We start from the raw sequence: 13,544 nt of genomic DNA, 5'->3' as shown, positions 1-13,544 counted from the left end.
TTAGAAGATTAGAAAATTAATCAACATTAAATCAAAAATTCAACTTTTGGATTCCAAATTTGAAGTCAAGAGAGATGTAGGGACGAACTTAGAATACAGTCCCTTCAAATTCAAAACCTGCGCATTGAAAATATTTCCAACTCCCTACCCTCTCACTTATTCAATAAACAAATGAAAGGCAGCATTTTTTCAAACTTTATTTACTCTTGAGTCCTTTTTAGATCGTGTTTATCAATAGAAACTGTTAATAAATTGGTTTAAATTAAATTATATTGTGATGGCTCAAATGCATAAAAAATCGGAACCAAATGTGGTTGTAAAGATGTGTAACAAGGTCAAGCTACTCTATACTGATCCATTCTTATGGTAAGCTAAAAACAGTTTTTCTATCCACAGTTGTATCACAAAATTTTAATGTTATTTTGTTTTGTTCTTAAGGCAAGTTGTTAAAAGTTGGTCTCTTTTCTCTGGTGGAGTATATTTAGCAAGGGCTCTTGGGCCAGTTATCTCGGACAACATGGAACCTGTTTAACTAAATGATTATATTTCACTAAGGACAAATTTCATTCAATAGAAATGTCATCTGGTCAATATTAACAAATTTTAGTTGATTTTTATATTCATAGGAATATAATGTCAACTTCTGATCATTTTGTAACTAGTGCTAGAAGTTAATTTAGTTATTAAAAGGTTTATGCTCAAGACACTTTGTCATTTTAATTCTTCGTCGCGAAATGTAAAATGAAACTTACCGGTTGAAACATAGTGGGTAAAGTTAACTTAAATAAACTGGTAATCGTCTGTATTTCCTCAGCTAGTAACATTTTTTTATAAATTGGAACATAATATGTTGACACCATGATTTACAAATATTCATCTCCATATCCTACTGTTGCTCCATAAGCAGCTGACGCTGTGTAGTTAGCATCGATTGCGTGGGGATGCGTAGAAAAATCATATCTACTCGTTGATGGCCAATGCATTTCAGGAGCAGTCATTTGGCTCAATTCAAATCCACCACACTGACTAAATCGGGATCTTGCGGCAGCTATCGAACCTGGAGGAGGAGGTGGTGGAGGTGGAGGAAGCAGCAGTGAACTATATTGAGCCGATGGATGACTCAGTCTATTGGCACTACCAACAGCAGCAGTTAGATCGTGCATTGATGCCGCACTAGCTGCTCGATGATGTGCGTATGAATAATGTGACCAAGCTGATGCTGCAGCTGCGGCAACATTGGAAGCTGCATCACCTTGGTGGTGGTGATGAATCGTTGGATGATGATGGTGTAAACTGGTGGCAGCCTTATGATGATGAGCCGCAACAGCAGCCGCTGCGGCTGCAGCATGAGGATGATGAGGATGATGGGCATGATGATGATGGTAATGTGTATGGTACGGATCACTGGAATACAGATCATGATTGGCGCTACTGACTGTTGCTCCTCCTTGTTGACTTACAGAGGCAACAGCAGCCGCCGCTGCCACCGATGCTGCTGAAGATGCGGCTGCGGCAAGAATCGGAAAACCTGAACCGGAAACCATCGTTTGATTGGCTTGTAAATGAGTGTGGGGATGATGATGGACAGAGGCATGATGATGAGGTGAATGATGTGAGGAGGAAGCTGTTGATGTTGCCTGTTGTGGTGCTGGAGGAGGATGAGTTGATGTTGACGGTGTAGGAGGAGCTGGTTGAGAGGATTGGGGATGTGAATGCAGATGAGACGAAACAGAATGATGTTGATGACTATTGGTACTATTGTTATTATTATTATTGGTACTTTCAGTGCTACTTTGAGTACTTGTTAAACCAATTCCTTGATGGTGCAGTTGATGTGAATGACGATGAGGATGGTGTGGATGATGTGTGTGATGTGAATGATGGACTGAATGTAGTTGGTGATGATGTTGACTATGGTGATGAACAAGCTGAGTATGATGATGATGAATTCCGTTTACATTCCAAAATGATTGAGGTAAATTACGATCACTCAAAAGAGGAACAATATCTGTTGATAGAAGAAAAAAGTTCAAAAGATTGATTAGAATTAATGATAAACTGAAAACAATCAATCATTTAGTTTATCAATTCAAATTGAGTCAACAAAATATCAGCAAAATGTCTGCATAGAAACAGCCAAAAAATAATTTCCATAAAAAGTTAATCTCATAATATTGTGAATTATTATCGATATAATTGTGTTAAATTATTGTTATTGGTCTAATTAATAGAAGATGAAAAATAAGCAATTCAAGGCAAGGTAAATATCCAGGTTTATCATCTTCATTACAGTTGTAATTAACTAAATCACTCAACCACTAAATGATGACAATCAGGTTGAATATGTTTCGTGATTAATATCATTTAAAATGTCTGAATCGTATTTAATCAGTGAAAACATCAAAAACTGACAATTAACAGATTTAATTGAGACCAGACTAAAAGTTATCAGCTAACATTGAAATGTAATCCATAAGATTGCAATATTAAGGCTTGGAGTTCATTTTCAAGGTAACTTTAATCAACCTGATCATCAAACTCAAGCTAATCAATTTACTTTCCCTTTTTTTCAATTTAATGTTCATCCTAAATCCACTTAAAACAAGATTTAAGATTAATAAACGGAACCGTTCATCATTACAATCAAACTTCCATGATAAGATTATTTCATCATTGATATCTGTTTGAATTAAAATGCAATTAATCAAACAGATGATAGTTAATTAAAACAAGTCTATTGCCATTGGCAAAACATTAATTTGGCAAGTTAACGTTGAAATTGGATCAAACACTTTTCAAATTAGAAACAAAATAAACATAATTTATATGATTTAATCAGTTAATTTTTTCACAGATCAGTGTTAATCATTTTAAATGATTAACTTGATAATTTGAGTAAACATTTGACTTTGCAAAAAAGCCATTTTTCAATGAAACCTTTAATAGCAAGCAATTTATGGTTAATCCTGATTGATCATCATTTTGAGTTTAATTTTGTCAATATTAAAAAATTGATTAAGAGCAAAATGAATGTGAAAAAACAAACCATTTTTTATCAAATAATAAAATCAAATAGGAATCAACATCGCCTTAAAATCAACAATTAAATGACTCCTTAAATTGGTTTTATATCAGCAAACCCTAAGTAACTGTTTGACAAATTGGATATTAAATTGTTTACTAAACTGTTGATCATTAAGTAAATATTTAAACTTGCCACTTGTTTTAATCACTTACATGTAACAATATTTTTAATCCTAATTCAACAATTCAGTGAAATGGTTGAGTTTGAGCAGAAAATAATAGAAATATTTTATCATAATTTCAATAGTCGACACCTTTTGTGAGTTTACTCCGCCTTTGAGGATGATCAAGATTGAAGATGAGAAAAGATAAGAAAGCGAAAAATCATCATTTTCATCTTCATGGGAATGATGATGAAAATTTTGTTGAAAAGCCAATGGATTGATATGAAATAATGATAAGAAAGGAGAGAAATATCATTTCATAACGATATTAATAGTTATTAATATAGTTTAATCAAACAATTTGACAGTCTAATGATAATAGTAAAAGATTAATGAGAAGAGATTAATTTGAATTAGCAAGAAAAGTAAGTTAATGAGAAAAATTATTAAAATGTTTTAAAGCAACTTACAGTAAACTCAGTTATATATTTATATTCATCATGAGTCTTTTTCACCAAACATTACGATTCAAAGACTTTTTCATTTCTCATCATCTTCACATCATTCCTATTCAACATCATCTTTTCACCGTTAATTACTAATGGCAAATGCTGAATAAGCTTTCACAGTGAAAATGGTATAAAATTGTCGTAACTTGAAAACAAGCCAATAATATATGTCTTGAGACAGAACAATATTATCGGGTAAAAAAAGATTCAGATATTGAATGTATGAATGGAAAATATTTTATCAGTTTAATCATGAAATGAAAAGCAATCGAAATGATTGGGTAAAGTTGAAGAGGAAATAAGGTTGACAATTGAACAATTTTCATGTTCAATTGTCAAGATGAGATCGTGATAATCAAGATGATCATGATGAGATCAACTTTTGACTTGAGAATTCTTCGTCTCTACAGGGAATTCCAAGTGTCAGGCTTGCAAATTTTTGGAATAACTTGAATGGAAAATTGAACCAAATTATTTGCTCATCTTTTCAATCTTCAATACAGTGAAATGTAATAAAAAAACTTTGTAATCATTTATAAAAGTGTAACAAAACTTACAATGTATTTTGCTTTAAACTCAATGTGATTCCAAAAGTTAATATCAAAATGTTTAACCATTCATGATAATCATGGATTGAATTGATGAAACAAAAAAGTGAATCAATTGATGAATGTTAAAAGTGAAATTGAAACAATTGAATCAACATGTTTCAAAATTCACTTGACATTCCCTGAATAGCATCAAGTATCAGAATTTTTGTCTCGACAAAAATGTTTTTCATTTTATCAAGTCAACAGATAAACTAATTAACTGTGAAACATTATTCAATGTGCATTGACAACGGAAAAGCAACATATTTTCAATGTAAAGTTGAATGATAAATTTAAACAGTCAATGACAAAAATTGAAGAGCAATTTGACAAGTAAAAAAAAGCTCAACTCTAATTGTAAAATGATCAACAGTGAAAACGGTAAAATCAAAGTCAAAACTGTAGCCATTTAGTTTGATTGAGAAAGTTGTTAAATTGTCAATCCATGAAAACAAGGAGAAGGTAAATTTGTTTCAAACAATCAGAATCAATGAAATGGTAGAAGGCAAAGAAATCGTCAAAACAAAAAAGCCAAAATATATTCACAAATGTTCAACTTATATTCATCGAAGCATCTCGAATCAGATACAAAGGCAAGTTTCACTGTATAGGGTTGTATATCAGGATAACAGAGTCAACCTATATGTTGTATCATGCGTATCCAAGCATCTCACTGGTTTCATCTTCACTTTCATCTTCACTTTCATCATCATCATCCCTCCATCTTTCCAGTTACACCAACAGTAATACACAGTTTTAATATAAATGATTCCGCCAGTGTTTTCAATCATCAATATCATGGTGAAATAACTCCGCCTTGACATTACATTGACACTGCCCAAAACATGAAAAATCAAAAGGCTTACAATTACTCAGGATCATCACCATCATCATCAATATCATCATTTCCATCATAATTTCCCTATTACTTTGCTTCATAAATTTCATCGCTTTTATTGATATTGACTTAGCATCAGGATTGATTAATGAAGCCCAAATTAAGGTTAAACGGGTTGACTTTTGTGCAAATATTATTGCTAATGAAAAGGGATAAAAATGCCAATAAAGTTACCTTTGAATCGACAATAAATTTTGACAATAAAGACTGATAATCGTTTCTTTAATGATGACAACTTTCAAATTATCTGTTCAATAATTGGAAAATATTGATGAACGCAATTTTGATTATTATTTAATATAAATAACAAGAGGTTTAACAAGTGAACGGAAAGCAATAATAACCTTATTTGACCTGATTCGTGTCTTCTGTCAGCCACGTGACGCTTCAAATGATGATAAAAGATGATCAAGAGTGAGGTGTTCAATGAGAGTTACTAGGCAAAGAGATTATCATGAAAGATGAATTTAATTTGTATTAACCTTTATTGTCTGCACGCGGCCGGTAAACCGTTACAACATGATAAGGATTAACCTTGGTTACGATGGCCAAATATAAATAACAATTAAGGGTCAATGGTAATCATGATAAATTGATTCGCTTCTATAGATATTTAGCAAACTTTTGAGATGCATTTTCATGAGGGAAAAAAACGCCGTTTCTTGGGTGGCAAATGCATAACACGTTTTGTCAAAACGCAATACATTTAAAGTACAGTTAAGTCTATTAAGTGTATGCAAATGTACATATACTTAAAAATAAGTAAATTAAAGGTTGAAACCTTTTTGGAGTCGCTTTTTGGCAGAGGATGAAGGCGAGATCAAGATAAGATGAGCATCATCATCATTATCCACTTATAACCATTAGAAGGTTCGTTGCTTTTTGTGACAAAAAAAGTTGTCAAAAATTAATTGTTATTATCTTGTTGATGAGTTTACGTCAAAACAAGACTCATAGATATTGACCAGTATTTTTGGGTTAAAAAATGAGTTGCCAATTGAAGTCATTTTCAATGTAATCCACATCATGAGAATGATACTTTCAGAGTGATCATCATTACGAGTAGGAAAAGTACTTTAATCACTATCAAATGACTGGAAAAGCATCAGTTATCTTGTTTTGCTTTTTGGTCTTTGGTCTTGCTTTTCATTTTGTCGTTTCTTCAATTCATCTTCTTCTTCATCCGCATCTTAAGAGTCTCTCTCTTCCTCTTTTTCATCTTTATCTCTTCCTTCTTGTGGCATGTTTACTTCAATGTTAACGCTGTTTGAATGGGAAGAAGAGAGCAAAAAGTTTACCCAAAATGGTGCACATATTAACATTTCGAGTTCGTCATGTCACTTTTTCCCAGCGTTTAGCTCATCATTTGACATTGGATGCTCAACACAATTAACTTAAAATTGGCTTAGACAATCAAATTTATAGGGAAAAACTAAACTTCAACTGGCACAAGTTGAAGGACTAAGGAAAGGATCAAGATGAAGTTTCAAGATGTTCAAATTGATCAATGATGACATTTCCTGGTCAAGATGAGAATGATAAAAAAAACGTTTTAATACTCAATTTCAATATCATCAGGATCACCCAGACAACCAGAAATGTCATTAACTTTCATTATAAATTTATCACATGCATTTTCCTTTAGCTGATTCACAATCAAAATTTATTCATTCATATATTGTGTCTATAAAAAATGATAGTTGATGGTTATAGAGCAATTGGTTTGCTTGAAATTACAAATGATGAAAAAATGGGCAAAAATGAGTAAAGGAAAAAAATAAATGAAAATGTGAAAACAATGTAATTGCCTGATTCACTATTAACTTGCATTCCTTATCACAAAATTAACATAGCTAGTCAATTAAACAGCAATTCAACTTTTCCTTCATCATCTTTTTCGTCTTTGCCACTTCTTATTTACATCCTTCATCTTCCTCATCCCTTTCATTTTTTGTTGCCTCAACTTTTTCCTTTCAAAAGAATGTCTCTTTAGACTTGATATTTGGTTCTATATCATCTTCTTCATCATCTTCATCATTCTTTCCTCTTGTTCATGTTCAACATAAAATGATAAGAAGTTCATGATGATTAGGAAATATAAGAAGATAAGAGGGGAATCGAATGTCATCCTCATCTTTTTTTTCACCTTCATTATCATCAAACTGTTATTCATCATTATCATCTTGTTAACTGTAATTCACTGATAATAACTTCATCACAATATCAATTTCAAAATGTCTCAAGAGACTGAAAGGTTCATCTGAATGTTCATTTCAAAGTGCAACTTGACAAAAGTTGAAATGATTAAAAGTTGAACAAAATAAGAAAGTGACAAAATTAGTTCAATTTCAAAGATTTAATCAACAATTGAATGATTAATGGAAACTATTCAATCCAAAGTGTGAACCAATTGGAGTTGAAATTTCAAGTTTTTCCACTGAGCATGAAAAACTTGAGATAATCAATTTGAATCGGTAAAGCTCTTCATTTTCATGAAAAATTTTTTACAAAATTCAGCGAAAAATGAATGAAAAAAGTAAACAAAAATGAATACAAAGTGTTCAAAGCTTTTCATGCAAGATAAAGTTGAAATCATTGAAATCAAAGTGAAAATGGGCGACAAAAAAGTGATCTAAAATATGGAAACATTAATCTTGATTTATAACAAATTGATTATCAACTGGAAACAATTAACTTGACATACTTATTATACAATTTTTGGTCTATTGAATGTTCAAAAGGCAGACCAATCATTACAATAATGTTGCATCAATTACATCAATTACCTCAATTGGAGCAACAAAATGGTCAACAATAAAAAAACAAACAATGAAAGTGAAAAAAAGTGAAAAATGAATAAAAAGTGTAATCAATATAAACTAATATCACCTATATATTAATATTGAAACGGGAAAACAAAGATGAATGTTGATTGAAATGAGTGTAATGAATAGAATGAGGAAGAAAAGGTTGATGAAAGGAATGATGATGAGGATGAAAAAGTTGTGAACAAAAGAGCAAGTTATTGGGTAAGGCGTGATGATCAAGATGAGGATCATTTTCAATCAAAATTATTATTATAGGAGCAATATTGCTTTCATCATTCCTCTTCGCTCCTCATCTTTGTTATCATCTCAAAGCTCAAATGGCAAGTAATCGAACATTTAACTTGGCCATTTTTTTATCTTTCCCTTCATTTCTCTCTCCTCTTCATCCTCATCATTTCCATCTTCTTTCATCTTCTTTTCCTTCTCCCTTTTACTATGGAGATGAGGCGAGATAAAAAAAAGTTATACTGCATCACTTGGTCTTTTCAACAATTACAATTAATCGCACAAAATTAACTTTCATCCGTGTTTCCTTCAACCTTAACAATCATTCATCACATGAAATGCATTTTGCGTTGAATCATTTTTTAGCCAAAATCAAAGGCAAACATCAACTTGATTGTTACCTCGTACTGATCATCAACCCAAACATCATCGCCATCATCGCTATCAGTTTCATTATCATGGACAAGGATTCAATGAAAGCAACAATTTATTACCAAGCTAGTCAATTGACATTTACCTTTAATCATCATTTAATCATTAAGTTAAATCACTTTTCATCAACTCAAATGTTGTAACAAACAGACACACTTTTAGTATTTTTGTTTTCAGCGATTTTTCTTCTTCTTCAAGGAAATCTTTTCCTTGTTTGCCTGCTTTTCTGGTTACCTTTAAGTCTTGGTGAAATTGAAGATGAAAAACAGGTAAAACTCATGTTGAGTTGTATAGACAAGTTTATCATGAACATTATTAGTTTCAATTGATGGACACATAAATCTTGTCCTATCTGATTCAAGATATGGATCCATCATCACTGAACATTACATTTTAAGCTTACAAAATATTCCCTAAACTTAACCTTCAATGACCAAACCTAAATCTTGAGTTAACAAATGGTTAACTTTGTAAATTAAACTGAATGATAATCATCGTCAAAATCATCAGAATCTTCATCCCTTTACTTTTAAAGAAAGTTAAAAGTAAAATGAAATGATGAATAAAAAGAAATATCAAGTGAAATCGATAAACCTTTGATAGGTTCAGATAACATATCAACATTTGAATGAAACAATGGATAAACATTTGGAGTTTGATGAAAGTTGAAAGACAACAGTTAAAGCATGCAAATATATCAGATTAACAGTTTAATTAAAGTGAATGAAAGATGAAAACATTTGTTATTTAATGTCTTTTTGTACATTTGTTTTCATCTCTTAAGGTCTTTTTATTCATCTCAATAGGATCATCATTATCATCATTGAGAGATTCATTCTCATCATTATCTTTCCTCTTGTTTGATATTTTGACGGCCATTTTTACCCAAATATTTCAAATTCTTTTGGGTCTCTTTTTGCTTGCTTACAAAACTAAACCATTTCCCATCAAATACTGTTTTTGGTAATTCTGATGTCGCTCGTTTCCATAGAGATTTTTCATCTTCATCACCAGAATCAGTAAGATTAAAGTGAGAGAAGAAGAGAGAGAAAGATGAAAACATTTTCAAGGTGAAGATGAACAAATGAAACTGAGTAACTCAAGTATCAAAATTTTCATTCTTTTCATTTGCAAAAATAATTTTCATCATTCAGCTGAAATGTAAATCAATGATCAGTATGATTAAGATTGAACATCTAGGATAATGACCTCTTTAAATGTAACAAAAAAGGCAATTTAGCAAATAGCAAACTCTTTAAAGTTTTCAAGGAAGTATCAAATGTACAAAACTATTATACCATTCTCATCATCTTCATCATCTTCATCGTCTTTAACATCCCTTGTTCATCTTAATATTTTTTGTCTTTCACTTTGTTTCCTCTTTTTTTTCATTTCTAGTAACAATACTTGCAAAGGTCAACTCAACTTGATGAACCTTTATGCGTCTTTAAAGGTCTGTAAAGTGCCCAGCAGTCTAGCATGTCCAGTAACTGATGATGATGATGATGACCAAATGACAAGTTTTTAATTGCCTTTTAAAACACATCCTTTACAGGTTAATTGTTTAGAACTGTTTACATCGCCATAAACTCAATTACAGTAAACAATAAAGAGTTTTGTTTAAAATCAATTTAACAAGTTAAAAGCAGCAATAAAAACTCGAGAATATAGAGGAAATTTAAAGTGGCAAATTTTCACTCAAAACCAACATAATAAAGATGATAATCATGATTAAGATCAAGAGGATTAAGATGATGAAAATAATGGGAGTGAAGGAGGAGATGGATAACAAATTAGATTCAAAAGATTCAAAGTTACATCAAGATTGACAATATTGTTTACTAAGGTGTCAACATATCATCACTTGGCCACCCAAGTCAAAGTTTATCAATTCATCCAGCTTTATCCTCTTCATCCTCATCCTCAGTTCCTCTTTATCCTCTTCCCAAGACAGCAGTTCAACATCATCCTTTCATCTGTAGCTGTACATGTGAAGCAAATGACACAACTTAACAAGTAACGAAAAACGTTAATCATTGATCAACATAAATTAACGCAGTTGGTTCGAAGACTAGTTTTTTTCAAATCATTTCCCATTAAACAATTTAACCAATTAAGGATCATTTAATTGTCAACTCAATAAGAGTTACAGTTTTAACTGAAATCTTTAAGTGAAAATCAAGTTTCAAAATGAAGCTAAATAACGTTTTTCAACATTTCAACAATTTAAATTGTCAATAAAGCAAGTAATCAATAAATTGTGCAAAAATTTAAAGGCAAAACAAATGGCAAAATGAGTTTTCAAAGTAACAAACTTGAACAATATTGAAAAACATTGAAAAATGTTAATCACACAAAATAATAGTCGCAACAGTAATCACAATAATAATCATAATAATAGTAAGTGTTGTGGTTAAATGACTTTTGCTTAAAATTTTGATAGTTACTGTTGAGAAGATTAAAATTAATCCAGTAAACAGTAAAGTATTTGATTAACAAAGAGATTTGCTTTCATCCTCATCACCTATTATCATTATCACTTTCACTCATCATCGCCACCCATCATCATCCTCATCATCTTGTTGTTTGTGCATTTAAGCTTTAATCCATGAAATCGATTAACTGTCAGTTGATTGATCTTAATAAATAACCATAAATAAATGATATTCATTCAAGCTAAAGCAATAAATGATTATACCAACAATAATATTAATAATATTCATCATATTATCCAGTAACTTTTAATTTAACTTCAACACAACAATAAATGTTAGTGAGGTAAGGATGATGATGATGATAGGGATCAAGTTGGAGTGAAAGACAAGGAAGAGGAATCAAGACAAATATATTTATAAAAAAATAACAATTCCTGGTGACCTTGATATGTGATGCTAAATATCAATATGAAAAGGACTTAAACGCAATTCAATAGGAATTAATCTGATTCAAAGTCACTTTTGTATGTAACTAAGCTTAATCATTGGCGTAAAGCAACAAGGGAATCACTTACATCATCTATAAAGCTAACTTCATTTTTCCTCCTTCACTTTTTTTTCAATGGCTATAATAGTATAAAGTAAATATTTTTTAGCTTTTTTACGCTCTTCTCCTCTTCCAATTTTACTCTTCACTTGATTACAATTGCGATTTGATTCGCCTTCGAGATTCACAAACAATTAGACAATTTTACTCATTCTTTACCATCTTTGTTAGGTAATGTTTAATCACAGGTTAAACAACAAAATAACATTTTCTGGCCATTTTGGTATGTTGCTTATGGTTAGGTCTCAATGGGAATCACAAGTTTACATTTATTTTATTGCCTTTCAAGTTTCATCTAATATTTTAAGCTGTCTTTTTAGGAAATTACTCAAGTTCAAGATGTAAATGTTCATGTAAAGAGTTGAACTTGAAGAGAAATGGAAAATTTTACAATAAATTGAAACTGAGTAAGAGGTGAAAGGTTTGAAAGGAAAAAAAGCTAAAAATGAAAGCGGATTATATTTACCTTTAACAGTGGATTTGCCATCAAATAAAGCCAATGATCTATCAAAATGATCTTGTATGGCTCTGGAACAGTCTTTATAATAAGTGTAAATGACACAATCTTTCCTTATCTGATGGATTCCTGTCAACTCTTCAGCTATCGTTAAATAGGAATCTCCTGGTGATTCAGATGAGTGATTTGATGAGCAACCAGGTGTACTTGGTCCAGGTTGACTTGAAGTTAATGTAGACTGTTGTGTTTGTTGTTGGCTTCCTACGTGTTGAGGTTGGTGTTGATGTTGTTGAGGTTGTTGAGGTTGTTGAGGTTGAGATTGTTGTTGGTTTGTTGTTGTTGTCGTAGACGATGATGAGGATGATGATGATGATGTTGTTGATCCAGCTGAGGAAGACGATGAAGTTGATGATGATGAACCTGATGTTGCCGATGAAGGTGGCCCTGATTCATCAACAGAATTATTTGATCCATTATTAGTATCGTACGTTGAATCGTACGGATGTTTGATACTTTGCAACAGTAACATCGAAAAGGCTTTGTGAAAATCATCATTTCAATGATAATCCCACAAAGGTTTGCCCATTTACTTGTTCAACTATAATCTCTTTCTCTCTCTCTTTCTCTCTCCTTTCCCTTTCTCGCCAGTCTTTCTCTGTTTTCCTCTCTCTTAACCTCTCTTTCTATGTCTCTCTGTCTCTCTGTACTTGTCTCTGTCGCTTTTTTTCTCTTTTCTTTTTTCTGTCTATTTACCTCTCTTTTCGCCACTTGTAAGGCGGAGAAACCAGGCGGGAGTTGAATTGTTTTCCCCTTTTTAATCTTCATCTTCTTCATCATCTTCTTTTCGCTTTCTTTTCTCTTTCTTCTGCTTTCTTCTTCTTTCATTATCATCACATTATCAGCTTTTTTTGTCTCATTGAATCATCTTGAACTCATGCGCCATCAAAACATTTATCATTTCTTAAGGTGGAGCAAATTTCATTATAAACCTCCTTGAAATCATTTTTAGCTCTCCTTATTTTCAGCCTTATCTGACCAATTGTGAGACTTTCCTATCTTTTGGTCAACATTTCAATTTTTAATCATAATCTATCTCCATTTCGGATTCGTGAACTTTTTCACCAGTGAAATGAAAAAATCATGCTGTCAATATCCATGAAATAATTTGCACATTTTAAAAATTTTCAACACAAACACAAAATTAAATTATAACTTCACTGTTTAAGCATGAAAATATCACCATTTAACACATTAAATTATCCTTTTAATCAGTATCTAATTATTAGCAACTGTTGGTTGATATAATCAATGTAACTACAGTAATTCAGTTCCAAGATTTATCCTATTGTTAATTTATTGATATTGATTTGATTTG

At 31.5% G+C, this 13,544-nt stretch overlaps 1 protein-coding gene and 1 long non-coding RNA gene across 2 annotated transcripts in view; one reads left to right on the top strand and one right to left on the bottom strand.

Annotated features, from left to right (window-relative positions):
• Positions 1 to 13,544, bottom strand: part of LOC107368505 (uncharacterized) — a 14,529-nt gene extending 985 nt beyond the window's left edge. Inside the window, exons 1-2 of the mRNA XM_015936336.3 lie at positions 12,179 to 13,544; positions 753 to 2,008 (exon numbers count right to left, since the gene is read on the bottom strand). Coding sequence (XP_015791822.1) covers positions 864 to 2,008; positions 12,179 to 12,698 — 1,665 coding nt within the window. The 5' untranslated portion in view covers positions 12,699 to 13,544 and the 3' untranslated portion in view covers positions 753 to 863. The remainder of the gene's footprint in view (positions 1 to 752; positions 2,009 to 12,178) is intronic.
• Positions 169 to 702, top strand: LOC107368506 (uncharacterized). Its single transcript, XR_001570167.2, has 2 exons — positions 169 to 366; positions 439 to 702. It is a non-coding gene; the product is annotated as an uncharacterized LOC107368506 (long non-coding RNA).

Source organism: Tetranychus urticae, chromosome 1, assembly GCF_039701765.1.
Source record: "Tetranychus urticae isolate SD_2017Ah chromosome 1, NJAU_TeUrti_SD_1.0, whole genome shotgun sequence".
Taxonomy (NCBI): Eukaryota; Metazoa; Arthropoda; class Arachnida; order Trombidiformes; family Tetranychidae; genus Tetranychus; species Tetranychus urticae.
Note: the sequence above shows the minus strand (reverse complement) of the source record. Positions and strands in the feature narration are given on the sequence as shown.